General features: G+C 38.9%; 1 protein-coding gene across 7 annotated transcripts in view; it reads left to right on the plus strand.

Annotated features, from left to right (window-relative positions):
• focad (focadhesin) overlaps nt 1-24529 on the plus strand; it is a 175321-nt gene that overhangs the window by 102731 nt on the left and 48061 nt on the right. For all 7 annotated transcript variants that reach the window (XM_052019164.1, XM_052019163.1, XM_052019166.1 and 4 more), the window contains 7 exons: nt 7904-8048; nt 11978-12166; nt 13263-13384; nt 15253-15345; nt 20273-20361; nt 21329-21370; nt 22359-22467. In XM_052019164.1, the coding sequence (XP_051875124.1) occupies nt 7904-8048; nt 11978-12166; nt 13263-13384; nt 15253-15345; nt 20273-20361; nt 21329-21370; nt 22359-22467 (789 nt within the window). The remainder of the gene's footprint in view (nt 1-7903; nt 8049-11977; nt 12167-13262; nt 13385-15252; nt 15346-20272; nt 20362-21328; nt 21371-22358; nt 22468-24529) is intronic.

Below are 24529 nucleotides of genomic sequence, written 5' to 3' on the forward strand. Positions count from 1 at the left end.
CAAAGCAGTATTACTGTTATTGAGGGGAACGGCCACAGGGGTACTCTGCACTACCTGCCTATTCTCTGTCCTTTTCCTGACAGTCACCCAGCTACCTGCCTCCTGCAGTTTAGGAGTGACTGCCTCCCTGTAGCTCTTGTCTATGTACTCCTCGGTATCCCATAGGAGCCAAAGGTCATTCAGCTGCAGCTCCTGTTCCCTAAAACAGTCTGTAAGGGGCTGCAGCTGGATGCACCTCAAGCAGATGTAGTTATCAGGGAGACTGGATGTCTCCCAGAACTCCCACATTTCACAAGCTGAACACGCCACTGACCCCAGAGCCATTCTAACTACTCTAGCCTGGCACTAAAGGAAAAATCAAAGAAAGAAACATACCAGAGGCTTACCTTCACCCCTTCTCACCAAAGCCTCAGTCCCCCACTCACACAATGGCCTCTTGTGCTAGAACTTTTCAAGAATTAAATGTAACTAAAGACATAGGTCTAGAAATTCCTTTGTGTAGTAAGTTTTTTATGTGCTATGCATGTGAATGTAACTTGAATCTCTTTTGTCTGCTTTGTGCACTTCCAGACATTTAATTATTCTCCTCTGTATGTGCGTTACATGTACACGTGGAGGTGTTTAGGCACTAGCATTGAGGTCAGTCAGGATGCAATGCACGATTGACAACATATGGATAATTGTGTATACATGTTTCATAAAACAGCATGAGCCTCAAACACTGGATCTTTTTTTTAACTAGAAAGTTGAGACTGCTCCAGTTTAATTAAAAGGGCTTATGCTTTACTGAACCACAGCTGGAGAGTCTGATGTGTGAATCTTCATTGTTCTGATTTTATCTTTGAATCCATTGGCACAACCACTGGAATTGTTTCCCATGCCAGCAAGACCTTCTCCTTGGTATTTCCTGGCCTGCTGTGAATCTCTGAAATTTCACCTGAATTCCACCCCCCCCTCCACCTGAACCCCTCATCTCTTGCTTCACCTGCTATTGGACCCATTTGCAACTCCTGTCTGCTCCCACTGTCATCTTCCTGGCCCCCATCCCCTCCTTGGGTTTCCTGATCATATCTCCAACCCACTAGGATCTTCTCCCACCTCCCCCACCCCACCCCCGCCACTAGTCCCCCTACCCCTAATTTGATGCCCCCACATTCTCTGCAATATCCATTGTCTGTAGTGGTGGGAGATTTTGGAAGAAAAGTTTATGTGCCAATACATGTGCAAGGATAATTCAATTGTTCTCAGCGCTTTGGGATTTGTGTTTGGTGAAATATCAGGGCCTTGGGACAGTGTACTGCATTTGTTGTTTGCAGTGTAGCCTCCTCTACATTGGAGAACCCAAGCACAAAATTGAGTGACCACTTTGCGGAGCACCCATGCTCAGTCTTCAGGAGTGACCCCGAGCTTCCAGTTACCTGCCACTTTCATTCACGATTCAAGTCCCACACTGACCTTATTATCTGTGGCCTCCTGCACTGTTACAAGACTCAACACATGCTCAAGGAACAGCACCTCATCTTCTGTCTGCAAACTTGGCAGCCTGTGTAAAATTGTTTAATCTGGTTTCCTGAGCATGTTCCGGTAGGCTAGACTATACAAATTTGGCCAGACTATACAACATTAGCAATGCATTGGACAGACAAAGAAACGTAATCTGATTTTAACCGCCCCTTAATTGCTGTATTGTTCACCTATATTGTTCCCTTTTATTCCACCTATCACCCTCACCCACCTTCTCTGCTACCTAGAAAAACTGGGTTTAAATACAAGGTAGTTGCTGTAATTCTGACATGTATTTCTGAAGGACTTTACACAGTTGGTAATTAGGTTGAGGGACTTGTTAACAAATGAAGCTAATTTACAGGGAAGGTGGAGAACTCCGAAGGAGAAAGGAATTTAAAGCTATTCACAAGACTAGTTTACAAGGGTGGAGAACAAACACAAAACAAGGATCCATTGTGATAAATGCTCTGTTTCTATGCTGTTAATTTTCTGTTGAATCACAAGATTTGGAGAATGGGAGGATTTCAGTACATTGACAAACAATCTTTACTTTCACTCAGAACTTAGTTATGACACAAGAAAAGGACTGTAATGCTATGATTGGCCGAGAATTTTGCCATTTGTTTTGACCCTGATCTCTTGAAGTGTGTTCGTTTCCTCTGGTGCCGCTTTCCTCTCCAAACCATGAATGGTGTGGCAAGGTGACCACCTCCCAAGTAGTTCTGGCACACGGCAATTGGTGACAGGTTGAGGAATTGCATTCTGCTTTTCCAGTGAAGGGGGATGCAGGAAGCTACATGTGGATCATTGGGCCTCATTGACCCAATTATTTTTCCTCTATGTTGAAGCTGGAACATACCTTTATTGTTCTGTACTCCTAATCAATGTGATATTCTTCTTCTACCATCACATTCAAATTTGTATGCTTTCCCTTTTCCATCCATTTGCAGGTTAAATTGAAGGTGACGTATCTTTCCTACTCTTCCAGTTCAATCTGTATTTACTGCTAAAACACCATCACCACAATCATTCTCAATTAAAGTTGATATCTTTTTCCTCTCCTTTCCCCCCTTCTCTCCCTCCAGCAACATCCCAATTTATGGCTGTTAGCCCTTCTCCTATTCACCTTTTCTCTCCCCATCCTCCAGTCATTGTCTTATATTTCACTTACCCTCCCTCTTCTCCTGTGCCACTCCTACTGAAGTAACAGAATGGCTTCTAGTGCTTGAACAGTATAGGCAGGAATTCTGCATTGCTAAGAATTTTTGTTCACATTGTGGAGTGATCCATATCACTTCTGTTAACGGTTGAATCATGCAAAAATTACATTTAAGGGAGAATAGTCCTGTTTCACAGCAAAACATTTCTGTAAAAAGTTATTAGTGTGCCATTAGATGCAATTATTATGAAGGAGAAGATGAATCTGTTTTTAAATTTTTAAATTTTATTTACAGTGTGGTAACAGGCCCTTCCGGCCCAACTAGTCCGCGCCGGCCATTTTAAACCCAATTAACCTACCTGTACATCTTTGCAATGTGGGAGGAAACCGGAGCACCCGGAGGAAACCAACGCAGACACGGGAGAATGTACAAACTCCTTACAGACAGCGACGGGGATCGAACCCTGATTGCTGGTGCTGTAATAACGTCGTGCTAACTGCTACGCTACATGTTGCATTTTTGGTGCTTAACTAGCTGCTAGATGATTAGTGTTAATAATTCATTACAGAACTGAGAGATAATTTTTGTACTCTGGCCCTTAATGAGTGCATAGACAGTTCGTTTACTGGAATCAAATTGATGTCTCTCTTTTTTAGATTATTGCAATTATCTCAAGATTATAAAAGTGACAAAGTGTTTTGGCTTCAGGCATTATTGCACAAAGTCACTTACTTAGCTTTTATAAGCAAAAAGAAAAATAATTATAGCAAATATTAACAATCAGATGCTTAATCCATAAATATGACATTTTGACTTGTTTTTAATCAAAGCTCATTTAAATGAATTAATGCAGTTAAATAATGGATGAGGGAATATTGTGAAATACTAGTAATGTCAACAGTGATTTTCAGACTAGGATGACTTAATAGTTCAATTGAAAATGATTGTCATGGGGAGGATGTTTCCTGAGGCTGATGTTAGTGTGAGAAAGCATAAAAAGTCAGAAAAGTTTGCAGGGATACCAGCAGACACAGTCTAATACACCTTCAAATTTCTAGCAAATAGAACACGAACAAGATTTATCACTTTAATTGGGGGAGTATAAGATTAACCCTAATCCCTCAACAAACTCATGGTCATTGATTGCATTTTAAATTAATTTTTCAGGATCTAAACATCACCAGCAAAGTCAGAATTTATTGCCCATTTTTGATTGCCCTTACCTACTGAATGATTTGCCATGCCACTTAAAAATTAAGGCTCTTAGATATTGATGGCAGATCCACTCCCGAATCAGATGGGTTTTTATAACATTACCAATGGCCTTTTTTAAAATATTCTAGATTATTAACTGTGTTTAAATTCTACTGCTGCTGTAGTGGGATTTGAATTGTGGCCCCTGGATTGTTAGTCCAAGCCTCAGGGTTACTGATCTGCACCAACAGCATACCCATCTACTTGCCGAATTTTGGTAACCCTTAACAAATATAAATACCTTGTGAGGTAGGTGGGGGTAAGAGGAGGAACTGATACTGTGTGCACTCCTTCACCGGCAAAGTAATTGCTGCTTGTCCATTTACATTTAGACCAACAATGGTGTGGATTTTTTAATGGCATAATCAGTAATTACAAATCAATCAGCAGAATATAATGTAGGAAGTTCAACGATTGCTTTGGGATATCATGAGATGTTTTATTTTGAATAGAAAGTTCCATCACTCTTGGATTCAATTTGTATTTAATATGTTTCATGGCCTCATATTTGCACAGAACAGCAAAAAAACATTTCTCACATGAGGCTTTCTTTCATTTATTGTGTGGTTCAGTGAAAAGGTACAATCTGAATTTTAATTATCCATTTGCAATTCCTACTATTACTATTATCTCCAGCCCCCATTTCAGTTTTCCTGATACCACTTGTCTTCATTAATGGGACACCTGGAGCTTACAGTACTTCTTGGTTTTTTTGAGGAGTTTTTTCCTTGTATCCCCTGATTCTTCTGTTTGTTAGCCATAGGGAGATGCCAATATTGTGGCAATGATAACAGGAGGCAATCACAGACATAAAGTGGCATTTTGTTGATCTGCAGAACATTTGATGTTAATGCTTAAATGAAGAAACCTGAGTAACTTGGAGATTAGCTGCTTAGGCTTTTGTTTAAGCAAGGTTCACAAGATCACAAGACAAAGGAGCAGAAGTAGGCCGTTCGGCCCATCAAGTCTGCTCCATGAGCTAAACTAAACTATTCCTATCTAGCCCCAATTTCTGGCCTTATCCCCATATCCCTTGATACCTTGACTAATTAGATACCTATCAATCTCCTCCTTAAAATCCCCCAATGATCGGGCCTCCACAGCTGTATGTGGCAAAGAATTCCATAAATTCCCTACCCTCTGGCTAAAGAAATATCTCCTCATTTCTGTTTTAAACAGGTACCCTCTAATTCTAAGACTCTGCCCTCTCGTCCTGGACTCACCCACCAAGGGAAACAGCTTAGCCACATCTACTCTGTCCAGTCCTTTCAGCATTCGAAATGTTTCTATGAGGTACCCTCTCATTCTTTGTACTCCAGTGAGTACAGTCCAAGAGCCGACAAACGCTCATCATAAGTAAGCCCTTTCATTCCGGGAATCATCCTCGTATATCTTTTCTGAACCCTCTCCAACATCAGTACATCCTTCCTAAGATAAGGGGCTCAGAACTGCACACAGTATTCCAAGTGAGGCCTCACCAGTGCAGCAATGATTACCAATAAGGTTATCATTATTGTACTGGCTGTGTTTGTAGAGAATGTCCTAACTTCACTACAAAGATTTACTTTTGTGATGGAAGGTGCTAGATTAGAAACTGACACCTTAACAGGCCCTTGATAATACTGAAAGCAGCAAAGAAAGAAGTTGTTATTGCAGCATGTAGCTGAGAAGTTGGCTTTTCTGAAGTGATAACTTCTGTTTCAACTGATATAAGATTATGGACTTCCATGTAAACTTTCAGGATCATTAGATTTTGTCAGTCTGCAAAAAAAAAAGAATAAAGTACGATTTTTAAATAAAAGGATACCTTAAGTTGCAGGAAGTTGGTTAATTTCAGTGGAGTTATTCTAAATGACCAATGATCAACAAAATAATTTGTGACTTTGTTATCCAGTTTATTTTCAGATTAAATGGTAAAAGCATCTTACAAAAAGGAGATTCTGAGTCAACTGAAATATAAAAATTTTAATGGGTGTCTGGGGGCTAGTTGTGTCTTGGCAGCAAAGTTATTGATTACTATTGGTTAATCAAATAAAGATGTACAAGGAAAGATAGAATAAAATCCAATGGCATTTTATTAGTACTTTGTGGCATTCAGATTTGCAACTTATCTCAGCAAATATCAAAATTAATATATAAGCTTCATCTTTAAAATAACAAATTCTGTACAAGTTACTTCAAATTGAGATGAGGCGGGTCATTCTTTTTGTTTCCTGAAGTTTCTAAAGTGGAGGAAAATACACTAGAAGCTAATGTACAGCCCACAGGCCAGATCAAGTCTGTAGGATAGTTTTGCCTATCCACCACAGTGAGGGATGAACTCCAAATCCATTTTATTGTTATCTTTAAATAGTAATCTATCTGAATACTATCTAAATAGTAATCTATCTAAAGCATTCGCTTTGGATGCAGTAGCTCCTGCCAAGGCTTTTCTGTCAAGGAACAGGTATACATGTTCATGATCCTGACATTTGTTTTGGGTTGCACAGCATTGTGTCAGAACCTTGAATATTGGGACTGGGCTTTTTTATGTCCTCCTAAATGCCCTTCAGTACCTCCACATTGGTGTGGGACATACCTATGATATATTTTTTAGAATGGAACTTTAGACTAAATCAAGCTTAAAACCCAGAGAACAAAGTCAGTGTAAATTTTATTCCCCACTAGCAGCTCCCACTTTCAGCTTTAGCTCCTCTGCCATATTAAAGGTAGAGTGTGGCACTGATAACAAGAAAACAAGCAAGAGTCAGCTAATTAGTGTGGCTGTTGTGGAGAAAAAGAGAACTTGCATTTATGTACTGACTTTTGCAAACTCAATATCACCCAAAGGACTTGAGGACAATGATAAACTTTCAAAAAGTAATCACACTTAAAGTGGGGGAAATGTGACAGTCTATTAGTAGTTTGCCATGCTCCTGGTCTATGTTTCTACAGGAATTCTGCAACCTCCAATCCCACTTCTCCTGATTTCTGTCCTGCAGGAATTCTGCAGTCTCTAACCCCACTTCTCCTGATTTTTGTTTCTACTGGATTTCTGCAATTCCTAATCCCAATACTTGGCATGGTGGTTCTCCTGTCCCATCTTTTCTCTTTTTTTTAATCTTTAATTTAACCGACCATGTAATTTACGGCAAAGTCATGACAGACTACCATATCTCCATTCCAATGGTGTGATAATTTCTTTGTGGATTTTTGACCTCAGTTCTCAAGTATCTTCTTGAACTAATTTCCCCTCAGAATGCATGAGAAGTTGTGTCTAACTTTTTCAAAAGTTCTTTCAATCTGTACCTGAGAATTATGAATCTCTGAACCAAGACACTAAATGCAGTACAGTTGCAGAATCAGCCATGTAGGTATTCAAGGGTCTCTTGAGTTTTTCAAGCTTTACCTTAATATTTATACTTTTAATTGGAACACTTTTTGCATTTCCCTTGGTGCTCTATGGCAATTACAGACGTAAGTGAGACATCAAAGGACGATTTTTGGTCAGGTTGCGAGATGAAGAAAAGCTGATTTACTTTTTGTCACAACAACTTTAGCAAGTGAAATACTTAAGGAATGTAGACATTGTTGTAATGTAGAAAACTACTATATACAGCACTGTGATCCTGACCAGATAATCTGTTTTAGAAATGTTAAACGCTAGATAAATGTTGGCCAGGCCATTGAGAATAACCTCACTGCTTTCCTTCAAATCAATAGCTTGGGATCTTTAGCATCCACGTCGGCAGTTTTATATCATTTGAGAGACGGCATCTTCTGCAGTGCAGCACTCCTTTAGTAGAGCACTAGAATATCAGCCTACATTTTTGCTTTCAAATGTCTGCAGTGTAGTTTGAACCAGGAAACTTTTGATGTGGGCCATAGTGCTTTCAATTGAGCCACAGGTGTCACCTTCAAACACTAGAACTTTATTTAACCAAATTATAGTTTGAAAATGCATTAAAAGTTGACCACTATGTACTGTTGTATTTTCTGTTTAGGTACGGCCAGAGAGAAAAAATGATTATGGAATGGATGATGAGATGGAATTAAATACAGAAGAAGAGGAAAAAGAAGAAGATCTTTCAGTTCCAGGTGCATCATACATAAAGCTACTTTTAAGGACCCCACTGTCGGTGTTGTCTGGTATGTATGAGGCTGGTAATTATTTTATCACAAGATCACAAGACAAAGGAGCAAAAGTAGGCCATTTGACCCATTGAGTCTGCTCCATGAGCTAAACTAATACTATTCCTATCTAGCCCCAATTTCCAGCCATATCCCCATATCCCTTCATACCTTGACTAATTAGATACTTATCAATCTCTTCCTTAAATGCCCCCAATGATTGGGCCTCCACAGCTGTACGTGGCAAAGAATTCCATAATTTCACTACCCTCTGGCTAAAGAAATTTCTCCTCATTTCTGTTTTAAACCGGTACCCTCTAATTCTAAGATTGTGCCCTCTAGTCCTGGACTCAGCCACCAGGGGAAACAGCTTAACCAAATCTACTCTGTCCAGTCCTTTTAACATTCTAAATGTTTCTATGAGGCCCCCTCTCATTCTTCTGTGCTCCAATGAATACAGTACAAGAGCCGAGAAACGCTCATCGTATGTAAGCCCTTTCATTCCGGGAATCATCCTCGTAAATCTTTTCTGAACCCTCTCCATCATCAGTACATTCTTCCTAAGATAAGGGGCCCAAAACTGCACACAGTACTCCAAATGAGGCGTCACCAGTGCCCCATAGAGCCTCATCAACACTTCCTTACTTTTATACTTTATACCTCTCGGAATGAATGCTAACATAGCTTTCGCTTTCTTTACCACTGATCCGACCTGGTGGTTAACCTTTAGGGTATTCTGCACGAGTACCCCCTAGTCCCTTTGTACTTCTGTACTTTGAATTTTCTCCCCATCTAGATAATAATCTGCCCATTTATTTCTTTTTCCAAAGTGTACAACGGCACATTTCTCAACATTGAATCTCATCTGCCATTTCTTTGCCCATTCTCCTAAACTATCTAAGTCTTTCTGCAACCTTTCTATTTCTTCAATACTCCCTACTCCTCCACCTATCTTGGTGTCATCTGCAAACTTAGCCACAAAACCATTTACTCCATAATCCAAATCATTAACGTACAAAGTAAAAAGAAGCGGCCCCAACACCGACTACTGCAGAACACCACAGGTAACCGGTAGCCAACCAGAACAGGATCCCTTTATTCCCACCCTTTGCTTTCTGCCTACCAGCCAACGCTCCACCCATTCCAATATCCTACCTATGATTCCATGGGCTCTCATCTTATTAATCAGTCTCTTGTGCAGCACCTTTTTGAAGGCCTTTTGAAAGTCCAAATACACAACATCCACAGCCTCTCCCTTATCCACCCTACCTGAGATTTCCTCAAAAAACTCCAATAGGTTGGTCAGGCAGGATCTTCCCTTCACGAAACCATGCTGGCTTGGGCCTCATCCTTGAGGATCGATTCCAATAACTTTCCCACCACCGATGTCAGACTAATAGGTCTGTAATTTCCTTTATGCTGCCTCCCACCCTTCTTATACAGAGGAACTACATTTGCAATCTTCCAGTCCTCCAGAACCATGCCGGAGTCTATTGATTCCTGGAAAATTATCACCAATGCCTCCGCAATCTCTGAAGCCACCTCCTTCAGAACCCAGGATGCATCTCATCCGGTCCAGGAGACTTATCTGTCTTTAATCCAGTTAGCTTCCCAAGCACATTCTCTCTAGTAATCTTAACTGAATTCAGTTCTATCCCCTGAGACCCCTGACTATGGTATATTGCTGATGTCCTCCACAGTGAAGACCAATGCAAAATACTCATTTAGTTCCTCTGCCATCTCTTTGTTATCCATTATAATCTCTCTCACACCGTTTTCAATTGGTCCTATATCAACCCATGTGTCTCTTTTACTCTTCATATATTTAAAAAAACTCATATCTTTTTGAATAATATCTGCCAACTTCCTTTCATAATTCATTTTTTCTTTCCTAATGACCTTCTTAGTTTCTTTCTGTAAGTTTTTAAAAGTTTCCCAGTCTTCTGTTTTCCCACTAATTTTTGCTTCCTTGTATGCCCTCCCTTTTGCTTTTATTTTAGCCTTCACCTCTCTTGTTATTCCACATTTGTGCCACTTTTCCTTTCATAACCTTTTTTTCTTGGAATATATCTATCCTGCCTTTTCCTTATTTCTTGTAGAAATTCCATCCATTTCTGCTCTGCCGTCCCAGGTTTAAGTGGCAACGTTGAGTTATTAGTTGAAGAATAATGTCCAGCATGAAGTAGGGTTAACATATTGATTTTGGCAAATAAGATTCAAGACTTCCAAATGTCATCACTAATAACTCCTTCAAACTCACTAATCTTGTTTGGAAAATTGAAAAGGATTAAGAAATAAATGAAAACTTGCATCTAGATGTTTTGGGTATTAAATTTCTGTGCAACTTCTTTTTCTCCTCCATCCACCAAAAAGGTTATGCATGTTATATTATAATTAGTAAGACCTCCTTTGAATATTACGGCTCAGAGTTGATAGGCATAGTGTGATGGTAATGCGTAACTAACGAGTTATCTCCAGGCCATGTAAGGAAGGGCTGCTGCATGGCAGTATTGAGCACCTCCAGCTGAGTTGCCCTTGTGCAGATCAAGTCTCCAAGAATATGAACCAATCACTAATATTAAGGAAATATTAAGGAAACACTTTATCGATTCACCTGATGTGGTGGTACCACTGCACTCCCCAACCACCCCTTCCAACTCTCCCCAAACCAAATCCACTGGTCCTGGTGTTTTTCTGCTGCTTAAGTCTGACTCTCCTGACATTATGACGACTTTTACCAAATCTTTATAACATGATATTGTGTCATGAAACACATTATTCTATTAAAAACTCAACCAGTAAGGTGGGGTGTTTATATGGAGAGGAAAAGTTTAATGTCTCAGGTCATTGATCTAACCCAGAGCTTTACATTTTCAAGCAAGTGCAGAGTCAGGGAAAAGGTTGGTGGAGTGTGGGAGGGACTTAGGCGTGTGAGAAGAAATGTGCTCAGGACAAAGGTGAGGTGATGACAAGTGGTGATGAGTGAAGAGAAGGGGTCGGTAATGGGAAAAGTGAAGAAAGAAAAGGTGCACCTTGATTGCAGGTCTTGTTTGGTGGGTAAGAAACCTTGGGGTACGATAGGCTGTTTCTGTTTCTGTGTGTATATGCAGATTGTAGAATCGGAGCATCAGGATGAATCAGTCCTCTTCTGTTTTATTGAATATGAGGATGTTTGATTTTGAGAGATCCAAAATTGTGTGTTGTCTTTGAAGTTCACAGTCTGTCCTCAGCTAGTGCAAACATGTGGGATTTTTTTCCTTGAAGATTTCCTTAAAGTTCCTTCCAGTTTTTTTTAAATTTTTTAAATACTTTGCAGTTATGAATTGCTGTTTCATTAACTAAATTCCCTTGAAGTGCCAGTTATTGCAACTGTAACCAACGTTATTCAACAAATAAATGGTTTGGTTGATTTGCACCAATGAACCTGCCAATGTTTGTCAAATGATTGTTTTGTACTTTCTCTTCTTCACTTATAGTCTGACAGCAATAAAGAACAAGGAATTGATTTTCTAATTTTGATAACTGTAAGCAGCCCTCCAAAATTATATTGGTTTTACTCCTTGGATCTGCAGTTATGTTCAAGTCTAGATCATAAATTATTTTGTTTTAAAGTTTGCAACTAATTCTCTTCCTGGTTGCTCTTAAAGGAAGAACAGTCGTTCTTCTCTGCGTCTAATACTAATTGTTTGTCCTGAGGCCAGTGTTGGCAACATGGTGATTAATCACCAGAAGAGTAAAGAGTTAAAAACATTTGTCTCTTTAGTAGAGCATCTGACATCGCTTACTGGCAGCTTCCTGAATAAAAGTTTAGGCAGAGGTGAACTCAAAGTCATGATGACACATGGGAGTGATTGTCTTGGCCATTGCTATTTAAATTTGAACTTGCAGTTACTAATTTTGTTCTTCATGACAGCCAGAAGTAGCACTTCTTTGACCTTTTCTTACAGCTTTTGAAGAGTTTTTGTCATCCCTTGTGAACGAGGAATTAACTGTAATGCCCCGTGGGATATATTATTCGGCACTGCGAGGTGGAATCATACGTTCTGACCAAGGGAAGACAATAGCAGGGATTCCCAACTTCATGCTCAAGACTTATGAGAAGAACAAACAACCTGGACTAAAATCTGGGCTGGCAGGTGAATTAGCCATCAATCTTTTTGATAAGTGTTACTTGGTGTTGTGAGCTAATCTGTATTCCCAGAGCTTTCACAAATGCAGTAAGTTCAATTGTTGCATTGCCATTTGGCATTCATTCATGTAGTCTAATAATAACCATACCTGATAATACGACATTGTAACCTAGAAGTCAGTAAAGTTATTCAACACTCGCCTTCCCATCGTCTCTATTCCAAAAGTCACCAATGTACTCAAAATTATGTGGTTGGTCACATTGGTGGAACATTTAGCAGCTATTGCGAAAAAATTGTTGAAAAGTGTGCATTTCATACCTCCAAGACTGCATGGAATACTTATCATGCATTTTTGCATTTTATTTTGATTTAATGGTGAAGTCCTGGATGTGGTGAAATCTTGTAACATATCTGAAATGTGGAAGTTGTTCACCAATAATATTTGCTGAATATCACAACCCACATTTACTTCAAAAACTATACAGATAAGGTGGTGCCTCCACTCTTCTGACACAGGACAGTGTTGTTGGCCCTCTGACAACAGAAAATGCATTGGTCCTCCGATGCAGGACTGTATTGTTGGCTCTCTGATGTCAGAGACCACCTCTGGCATCTGTAGCGGCAGCTTTTCTGGCATCAGATAGTGCTACTGGACCTCTGGCCCTGGACAGCACTGTGCTTGCAATAAAAGCTGATGGAGCCATTGTACCTGGCAGTAGTTTATTTGGGAACCAATCACACAACCAAAAAGCTTCAGAAAGTTCCAACAAAGGTTAAGGTGTGCTTCAGCTGAGTCACTTAAAAAAAAGTAAAGTGGGAGATCTTCTGAGACTCCATGATACTAATTTCTTAAAGAGGCATGTCTCTAGATCTAGTTTCCTTTCATTGTGGAAGTTGAACAAAGGAGAAGATGATTACATTGAAGAATAACAGCATTCTCAATGATTAACTCTAGATTTATAGTTTATACAACCTGATGGGGATCTTTATAACTTAAACCTCACTGCTGAGTTGAGACATTAAACACTGACATGTTAAATGTTTTCCTTAGAATGTTAGTCTATCAGTTTAAACTCTTCCTAGTCTGTATTTTGTTTTACAGCTGGACTATTACTTTGTTATGATCTACACATTCAGACTGACAAAGATGGCAAGCCTATTAATCGTTTTCTTGTTAGTAGAGGTCGTAGTTACCAGCAGATGCTTGCAGCCCTAATCCATGAGGTAGGTTCTTGTGCTATATATATTATAAATTATAATATACATAAAATAAAATCACACAAGTATTTTGACATAAGGGTCAACTATCGATTGCATTGCCCTGACAACCAGTGTTGTGGAAACTCTTGGGGGTTCATCTTGGGAAATCAGGAGCACAAAGTATAGCATATTTTAATAAAAATCTATTTCAATGTGGCTTCTTGCAAAGGGTTCCTTTGAGCTGTGTTCACTGCATGACCTGCAGTTGCATATTTCATTTGGACTTAATTAGTCCAATGCTTCTCCATTTTCCTAAGAATTAAACACAATAGAAAGCTGATAGAATGACCACTGTTCTGAGCTGCACAATTCCCTGTCCTCAGGCAACTGACAAGCTTGCAGCATTGTCACCTCCAGTGCCTTTCTCATCAACTGTCTTATTCTCAGTTTTGATATTCTCTTACCATCATCACAGCTCAGCATCCAACTACACCACCTTATTTCCAAGGTATTCCTCCTACTGAGACTGTCTATGCATGGCTGCTCCAATTAGCTTTTAGTCTCAAGGACTTTGTCTCTCCTTAGCAAAACTTTTTGCTGAACCAGGACCAAGCATGTAGGTGAGAAGAATGTTGGACTCTCTTCTTCCATCATCAACCACCTCTTTGCATCATTGGGTCACTGCAAGCCTTCTGTTGCTCCATGTTTACCCACTCACTCCTCATTACAGCCTCTTCTATCATGTCTTCTCTGGGGTATGATGCTCATTGATGCATTTTGACCTGTTCCAACAATGCAAGCTCATTTCCTAGTCGATCACTGCCCATCTCCCTTACTTTCTCATTTCTTTTCTATCCTACAGCCCTCCGTCTGTCTGTCTCTTTTTCTCGATCTCTCTGACTTTTCTCCTCTCCCTCTCTGACTTTTCTCCTCTCCCTCTCATTCGTTTTCCCTCCCTCATTCAATCTATTGCTATTTTTTTTTCCTCATTCGCTCCTCTATCACCCTTTCCCCATCTGCTCCTCACTCTGAACTTCACGTTCAAAATTTTCATTGTTTAGGCAAGAGGTCAAAGTTAGTTTGAAATAGCAAAAAAAAATGATACCAAGTCCCAACTTTTAAATCTACTGGGGCTAATTTTTTTAAATGGTCAAATATGATTTTTGAAAGAGCCAGAAATGGTCATGCATTTCAGAACAAAATGTTAGTATATTTCCAGAATAGTTCAAGGTTTGTTTGAAAAACACTCGTTGGAATTTCCCAGCTAACCTTATTTGAGATAACTAAAGGAATTGCAGAAGAAATCCTATTTAATTCTGTCGCTGTATTCATCACAATAGGTCGAAAGATGGTAAGAAGATCATGCCATAACTCAAAATGAAGTTGTTAAAAAAACAAATTAAATCACATCAGAAATGACAAATGAATACCTTTCATCAGCACTTCATGAATAACTTAAAAGTATGAGTGTGTTGATATATTCAAACTTTTTGATGAAGTGGGCCGTTTCTGGAAATGTCTGCTGGGGTGCACAGCTTTCACTAGCATTAGTGAGTTGGTGAGATATCTTGTGTCTCACATAAGAACAAATCAGAAGCAGCTTCTTTTGTTAAGAGGAAGAGAGTGACCCCAAGATTTGTGGGGGACTAAAAAGCATTCCACTCTTTGAAACTTTGGGGAGAAAATAAAAATAAACACTTCCTTAGACATTCTTGAATCTTTAGTCAATGGCATTGATAGGTTCATAATGATCAAAACTGTAAAGCTTGAGGTTACTCTGAGAAGGTTTTCCACATTTAAAAAAAATGTGCATGATAGTTCCATATTTTTCTGGGGATCTTAGTTGTTTTGATTATAATTTGGTTATTTAACAATCTCTGTTTAATTTACAGGTGCCTATTCAACCTTCTGAATGGCATAAATCAATTTTGATGCCTCAAGCCTGGCTAGGATTTATGGGTAGAACATATCAGGCTGTTCTGCAGGTAAATACACCATTGAGATAGCAATGGATTCCTTCCCTGTTCCAAAGTTAACCGTTCATGATTAAGGCCAGTAATTCTACACCAAAAATTTTGTAAACTGTTTTGACGGATGAGAATATTATTTAAAGCAGTATTGTGTTTATTCAGTAAAATGCAGATAATCTAACAATGTTTAGGTAAGAAAATGAAAATTAGTTTTGATGAATGGTCTTCAACTTGAAATGTAGACCATGTCTCTCTGACTTTCCAAGTATTTCCAGCATTTTCTGTTTTATTTCATTATTTATTGTTAATATTTAGATGAGACTTGATTAGCCTTGAAAACTTGAGACTGTGGGTTTAATTGTTTCTAAACAGTTGCTCTCCTTGGAACAAAGAAGGCTGAGAGATTTGATGGAGCTACATTAGGTTGTGATTATTAGATTGGGTAGACAAAAGAAAGCTCTTCCCGATAATAGATTGTTAACCATGAGTGAGCTCGGATTTAAAATTTTGGGCAAAATATACAAAGGAGATGTGAGGAAATTATTTTGTGCTGAGAACAGTCATTGACTGAAGTTCATTGCTTGTACTGGTGATGGAAACACAATCTATGAGCACTTTCAAAAGTGCATTTGATAGATACTTGAGAGATTAATTTCCTGGCTTTTGGAATGGGACTCAATGGATCGCTTTACAAGGATTCAGCATGGACTCAATGGTTCAAATGATCTCCTTTTGTGGCATAACAATTCTTAATTAATTCAGTGATTCAAATGTGTTTATCTTTTATGGCTTGTTTAAGCTCCAGGTCCCCATGTTAGTGTTCTGAACTGGCAATATCCAGATACAATGCTACCTTTGCCTGCTTTCCAATTAGAGAAATAGGAAACATTTTGCAATGTCCACATACTTTGGGCATTTAGTGCTACAAAATTGTTAATTGTGCAAACATAGTATAGATACCTTTGCTTCTTTGATGAGAAAATGTTAGCATGATTTAATCAATCAATTGAAACCTTTGTAAAATATTACATGTATTTATCCTGCAGTTTATATGAAGCGTAAATGGTTTGAGGCCACTTAATAGAGCTAGCCATGCTTCCAAAAGCCTAACCTGAATTGATGACCATTAGACTAATATGTTATGCACTTTAAAGTTGAAAAGGATTGCTAATAATGCAAAGTGTGCAGTAACAGTAACCTATAAGACTACACACTCAGATGGAATCTTGTTTCTAGAATTGTTGCAGAAAGTGTTTGAGATCAACTTGCTTCAAATCTTAAAATCAAAATAATGCAGATGGTGGAAATTTGAAATAAAAACAGGAAATTGCTGGAAGTACTCAACAGGTCAGGTAGCACCTTTGGAAAGCAAAACAGAACAGGGAGAGAATGAATACAAGGGGAGAGAGAAAACTAACTTGTTTTCTCTTTCCCAGTTCTGGTGAAGGGTCTTGGACCTAAAACATTAACATTCTTTCTCTTTCCATAGGTGTCATCTGACCTGCTGAGTGTTTCCAGCATTTTCTGCTTATAATTTTACTTGTTTCATTGTCCTGGTCTTGTTTTGAATATTAATATTTTAGTTATCAAATCTTGGATCATTTCTCTGACTTGAATTTTGTGTATGTAAGAATTATGATAATAATCTTTACACAGTGCATCAGTGTGACAGCAGACAGACCGTCCCTCCAGCATATTGTTTCAGTTAAGCACAGAATATGTGTTACAACCAAATTTAGTTGGATATCTGGCATAATTTCTCCTTCCCTGTTCCTGAAGGAAATTGCCCTATACATAATGACACCCATTTTGCAGATGTTTGCTCTTTAGTGTAAAATCTTGAAAGTTAAAATGGATAAAGAACATTGTTTTTGTCTGTTCAATTGACGAAGATGTACAAGAAGAAACATGAGGCTGATGGTACTTGACCATTGTGGAGTATTTAATCATTAGAATGATATGCAGTGCCTTTATGGAGAATTTACTTGAAGTGCAACTAAGAAGAAATGCACAGTGGCGAATACGTGGTCTGTGGAAAGTTACTTTGCACTGAGGTGAAATGTGTTTACATTATCAAGGTAAACAGACATGCTTTGCCACAAATTAATTGAAGTCAAATTTAATCGGAGAATAACACACAGATCTTTATGACAGAAGTGGGGGATCTGACTACATAATGTATAAGAATGACTAGGTGACTGATGCTTAATTATAGCATTAGACTGGGGCTTTAGGCAGCAAAATCACCAAATAATGAAAGTCTAAATTTCTCGGGAAGCTTGTTCTTAATTATCTGCTACAGCTATCGGAGAATCACTGTAATCTTGATGATTTATGAGCCATTTTGCCAATTCTTGGATGTGGCTTTTTGAGAAGCTACAGTGAACTTCTAACATTTTGAAGTGTACAAGCTTATTTATGTGTTTCTCTGAATAGATGATTGTCTTTGTAGTTCAGTTAGTATTTTCTCTCCTATTTACTGAAATTAGACCCCTAGGGAGAGTGACAGGAAGAGTCTGAAATCATTGCATGGTGCTGCCCAGAGCAATCCAGTTGTTCCATGCAAACGTATTGTCAGATTTGTCTGCAGGCTGTAGCAATTACATAATTAAGTAACCATTAATTGCTCTGAATGTTCTGTGGTTACTTTATTTGTCCTTGGTTTGTTTATTTTATTGGTTTGATTTCATATGGTGGGGTTGGAGCATATTGTTTGTGTATCTCAGTGTTTAGATTTTCCCCTTCAATTTCATTGTGTCAGCTATAAGGGGTTTGCTAAGGTTTCCACGCACAAAATATATCTTTGCACAGCACTTTGTATACTTTAATTGGCAGGTATTTTAAAACTTTAAGGAGTTTTTTTTCTGTCTTTAATGAATAATTCATGTTTTTCTTGATTTTCTCTTCATACATTTCTCTGCTCAGCCCCTTAAGGTTCTCCTTCCTCTCTGGGCTATGATTCCAAAGCAGTTTTTCCAGGTCTTATGGGAAAAGGAGTAGCTCTGCTATTAAAAATAAACCCAAAATAGGTGACTCGCCCTCAAAATGGTTTCCAGGCACCACAGTGAGCACAACCAATGTGATCCTGGTAATGTGCTAGAATCTCTATCCCTTTATAATTATAAATATCCTGTTGAACGAGAGAGTAGCTGATTCACTGGAGCAGTTTTATTGACAGCCTTGACTCCACAACCATTTCACTGAATGTTGAAGTCGGATATTAAAAGACAGCCCAAATAAGCAAATTCTGAATAAAGCAAGCCCGAGGAACCCCAAAAAATTACAGTGACCTTTTCCAATTCCACTTTTTATAGGCACACTTGGCATCACTTCTCCAAGACTACTGTGCACCTTCCGATAGCTCCCTCTTTTGGTCTCTCTTTGTGATTGAGCCTTGTCAGGGATGGTCAACAGTCTCAGTAACTGTTGATGTCCTGATCCAAAAGCCTGGGGCAGTTTCTGCAAAGGTTGCTGGGCAATGTAGAGGAACCATCTGTGTATTCCCTTCTTTACCTGGTGATGACTGAGGGCAATTGTATCTGAAGCCACCTAATTCAGTGCCTGCTAGGGATTGACTTTGAGCTTTGACTTGGCTTATCCATGGAATCCCCAGTTCTGCTTTTCCTTTAGCTTTTTCTGAGAACACCCAGCAGAATTATTTTTGAAGTAGTCTACCCCTTAATTCTTTATTTTCTGGTTATTACATCAATAGCCTGTACTTGATCTTGACTTGTTTACCACTAACAATTGTTAATTATTTTCATGGTAATATCTGCTTTCTAAAGCTAACTGTTGTGCCGGTTCCTCATTCCAGCAGATAACAATTGAAATGAAACTAAATTTAGCACCATTTTGCATGTAAAAACATCCCTCATGTGTCTTCACAGAAATTGAAACCAATAGTGTTTGTATCCTGAAGAAGGAGAGAGAAGTGGAAAGCTTTTGGATGTGGAACACTATGGATCTAGGAGCAGGTGTTCTTGGTGATGAAGAGAACATGAATTTTAAATATTTGCTCAAAGCTAAATGGGATGCCAAGAATTAAGATATGACTCACCATGATTTTATGATTTATTTTTATTATCATGAGGACAATAAATGATATGAGAAGATAGGATCTGCAGACATGATGGAATCCAAGTGTTTTCTTCAAGAGAAGAGCATAACAACAAGGACACAGTAGAAGGGGCTTGGAGTGGAGTTCTCCCATTTCTTTTACTTCCCACTCCTTATCCAGCTGAGTGTATCATCTGCCCTGAGTTAAAGAAAAGCTTATTCCTTGTCCCCGACTAGAGTTGGGCCAATGGAAAGCTTTCAAGCTGAGCTGAAGCCTTTCAGTGGAGTCAGGTACAGAAAAGCAATATTAGAGCATCAAACAATTTGCTGGAGGAACTAAGCAGATTGAACAACATCTGTTGGAGGAAAGCACTTTCCTATAAAAATGGTAATTATCAGGAATCAGTTGCAACATTATTATTTCTGGGAATTCTAAACTACAACAAATTGTATTGCATTTATAAGGTGACACATGAGTTCTGGTGGAGTCTTTTCCTCCCACAGATGCTGCTTGACCCGCTGAGTTCCTCTAGCAGATTGTTTGTTGCTCCAGATTCCAGCATCTGCAGTCTCTTGTGCCTCCAATGTCAGAGCATGTTGTGCACCTCTATGCCGCTAATTGCAGAATGATGTTGGTGTGCCTTATCCAATAAATTGGTGCCCCTACATTTCCACCTAGAGAGATGGTACTCGCTTAAGAATGGAGGGTTTTAGGAAATTGCTACATACCGGTTCGCTTTTTAAATAGTTGTCTTTTTTTAAATTTACTGCAAACACAGTTCCTCTCTCAGTGTGAACTGATATACAACTTCCTCCTGCCTGCACTTACTGATTGCTAATAGTTTCATTGTTGGATGACGTTGTTGATTGATGACTTTGTCTATAGGGGAGACAGGCCGAGCTGGAGATGCAGCAGAAGCATGGGAAAGGTGATCCAGAGGAGCTCCAGTATAAGCAGTTCATATCCTGGCTCTGGTAGGAACAATTTTAAAGTATATTTATTTGTTTATCTGTCATTTTTTTATTTTTGCACATTAAGCATCAGAACTTGTGTGTCACCTTATAAATGCAATATAATTTGTTGTAGTTTAGAATTCCCAGAAATAATGTCAGAACTAATTCCTGATAATTACCATTTTATAGCAAACTGGCAAACATGAAAATGCTACTCATTGTAACTCATCTTGCTCTATCAAGTGTACTAGTTCTGCAGGATCCTTTATCCCACTATTTACGTTATGACATATGTACTAACTACGGACCTTTATTCAACTAGGACTATGTGGTGGTCATTTCTGAGCATGCCCTTTAGCTTGTGTCTTTTCAAAAAGAGATTTCATGCCTGTCATAACTCAACACATCCAGCTGAGCACACTATTTTGCACTTAATTCCCTGCTGCTTCATCTTTGAATATGTAAAGCTTGTGAAGACAAGCTACAAATATGTTCTTTTCACATGCTAGTATATGCAAAACTGGAACTTGTGTTACTTTGAAGACTATCATGTTCCCAAAATCAGGTTAATAGAATGGTATATGTAGTTGTGTAGTTAATGGATTTTTATTTAAGAATATTTTAGACTGTTCAAAAAGTAATCAAAATCAATGTTAATCAAATGCCTTCCCAGTTCCAACAAAGCTTCTTTGATCTGAAACATGTTTCTCTTTCCATAGATGCTGCCTTACTCATTGAGTGTTTTAAGCATTTTCTGGTTTTGTTCCTGTGGGGAGTTGAGGCAGTGACGCTGGGCTGGTCTCTTCACCCTGAGCGGGACACTTCTGGTTGAACTCGCTGAACTCCCTTCACCCTCGAACAGGGCCACCTAGACATCTCGACTTCGGCTCCTACAAGCTGTTGGGCACAGCAGTGGTTTATAGAGTTCAGATTGCAGAATCTGTAATTTGTGGCCTTTGATTTTATTTTTTTTCTTTCTCTTCAACAGGGTCAGGGACATGCTAACTGACGTAGTTAAATCAGCATCAAAGTAAGTAAAGCCTATGTTATCTAAGCACAATGTGCTCTTTTGGATTCCTGTGTTGCTTTGCCCTTTTCCCACCCCTCTAAATAAATCTCCTTTACTCAGGATATAAAATTTCTCGTGGGCTAAGTTGTTCTTTAAAAACGATCCAAAAAGGCCTCTTTTTCAAAAAAAAAGTCAGGTAGAATTGCTCATTTCAATCTTAGTACTTTTTCAGGATATTCATTCATCTGTAGGGTTGAAATTACATGATGACTGAGATGACTTTTGATAATTTTAACATTAATCATATATCTTTACAACTTTTTTGATTTAAGAATAAAAGTCCCCATGTTACAACTTCCTCTGACTTTTTCCCAGATAACTATTCCAAGAAACTGTTTCATTGTTCCTCAGAAACTAATATTACTTAGTAATATTGGTATATTGCAATGCAGGACTACTAACTCTCACTCATACGATATTGGACAAATGACTAAACTTGTAAACTTCTTCTTTAAGCACCTATTGTCAGCTTCAAGCAAACTTAAGACATTGAAGTGTTGTTCTGCTTTATCTGAATAATGTATTTTAACTCTAAACTCTTACCCAAAAAACGTGCAATACTTGAGTAATGAAGTTGAATTGCAAGCACGATGTTTGGTGGGTTTCATACCAGTGAGGGCTTAATTGTAAGTTTGTCGCAAAATAACAAATGTTGCAAGATATGTCAGTGATAATAAATCTGATTCTGATCCTGAAGTTGCCCATTCTTATTTCACAAATGCTCCTTTAGAGCTGTGGCAGAGAAGAGGCTTTAGACCCTTCAGTCCGTCTGGATTGAAATCTTTGTGTTCGAGGTGAATGAATTACCCACTGCACCACAAAGTTCCCACTTTGACATTTTAAAGGGAATCAATCAACTGTTGCATAATGACTGGTTTCTACATATGATGGTGGTAGCTTAATAAAAAAAACATGTACATTTCCTGTTGATCTTTTCTTTGATTAACAGGGACAGCCCAGTTGTGCAGGGAAATTCCATCCTTGCCTTAACAGGACTTGCTGTGACAGTGGCCAAACACGAAAGCAGCTTGCCATCTGAAGCTAATGATGCCCCTGAGGTAGGTATATTCCACTAGTGGTTTCATAAGCTATTATTACATCTTTCTGTTTCAGCATTTGAGGATAGTTTTTTTTGTGGCAGCTAAAAGAATGCAGTTGGCTTTTGCCTACCCTTTGGTCCCAGTTGTCCCAAACCTTGGTAGGCACAGTTTTATGAAAAGCAAAAGTCATGGACATTCGTACTGACGATTGAGAAGGACCTGCTTAATGCATTAGCCACCAAATTTAGATAAGAACAGGTGGGGTGTAAAACTGGAATGCAGGCAGCACATCCAGTAAACAAGAATATCCTTCTGTTCTAGTACAATGTCTAGCTTACATAGAGTGAAACACATGAAATTTCTTGTGAGAACATAAGAAATAGGAGCAGGAATGAATGATGTTGGTCCTTGGAGCCTGCTTTGCCATTCAAGATGATTATGGATGATCTTCTACACCATATCTCTCCATATGTCCCTTCTGCACAACAGCATGCTGCAATCTTTCACCATTTAAATAATAATCTGATCTTCTATTTTTCCTTCCAAAGTGGATGATCTCGCATTTACCAACATTGTACTCCATCTGCCAGACCCTTGCCCATTCACTTAACCTATCTATATCTCTCTGTAGACTCTCCACATCCTCTGCCATGTCTATTTCTTGGTTTATTGCCTGTGCCATTGTAATGTTATTATTGGGTGGCCTATAGACAACTCCCACCAGTTATTTTTTCCCTTTACTATTCCTAAGGGCAGGCACGGTAGTGTAGAGATTAGCGTAACCAATTACAGCACCAGAGACCCGGGTTCAATTCCGGCCACCGTCTGTAAGGAGTTTGTACGTTCTTCCCACGACTGCGTGGGTTTCCTCTGGGTGCTCCGGTTTCCTCCCTCATTCCAAAGACATACGGGTTAGGAGGTTGTGGGCATGCTATGTTGGCGCTGGAAGAGTGGCGACACTTGCGGTCTGCCCCCAGAACATCCTACGCAAAAGATGCATTTCAATGTGTGTTTCGATCTACATGTGACTAATAAAGATATCTTGTCTATCTCTCAATTCATCCAATATTGAAAAATCTGCCTTTCTCAGTTTTGAATGAGCTCAATGACTGATCCGTCGCAGTTCTGATAGAGTTCCAAAAATTTGCGATCCTCTGCATGAAGAGATTTCTCCTCACTTCTGTCCTGAATTCCCCATCCCAATACTGTAACCCCTGGCTCTGTAGTCCTTGGGCAGGAACATCATGCTCTCTGTATCTAACTTATTGAGCCTTCTGAGAATTTGGTACATTTCAAAAAGTTGACCTTTCCTTCTTCTAAACTCTTAAGAATAGAGCCCTGACTCAATGTCTGTTCACATGACAGACCTGACATCATAGAAAGCAGTCTGGTGATTCTTCACTGCAGATATTGGGAACGCATCCCTATTTTAGATAAGGAGACCAAAATTGTACACAATACTCCAGGTGTGGTCTCAGCAAGGCCCTGTATAATTACCTTTACTCTTGTACGCAAATCTTCCAGTATTTAAGAACAGCATGTCATTTGATTTCCTAACTGGCTGTTGTACTTGCACATTAGCTTTCAGTGATTTGTGTACCTCGGCAGTTCCCAACCTGTCATCATTTCAAAAGAGCTTAGCTTCCTTGTTTTTTTTTCTACCAAGGTGGAAAACTCACATTTTTCCATATGGTACTCCATCTACAATGTTGGTACTCACTCACTCAGTCTATTTCCTCTTAAGGCATCTTGCTTCTTCATCATCATTCTTGTTTAGTTTCATCTTATGAGCAGATTTGGAATTGTTACACTTCGTCCTCTTAGCCAACTCAGTAATATAGATTGTGAATAGATGGGGCTCAATCCTTACTAGTATATTAGCCCCAAATTCATGTATTCTAATCTTGTTCAACAACGTTCAGTCTTCTGAGAATCCAAATACACACTCATCTACTTCAACAGATTAGTCAGAATTGATATCCGTTTCATAAATCAATGTTAACCTCTGCTGAATCATATTATTACATTTTAACTGTCTTAATATCACATCCTTTATTATAAATTCCAGCATGTTCCCAAT

This window comes from Pristis pectinata, chromosome 7, assembly GCF_009764475.1.
Source record: "Pristis pectinata isolate sPriPec2 chromosome 7, sPriPec2.1.pri, whole genome shotgun sequence".
In the NCBI taxonomy this organism is placed as follows: Eukaryota; Metazoa; Chordata; class Chondrichthyes; order Rhinopristiformes; family Pristidae; genus Pristis; species Pristis pectinata.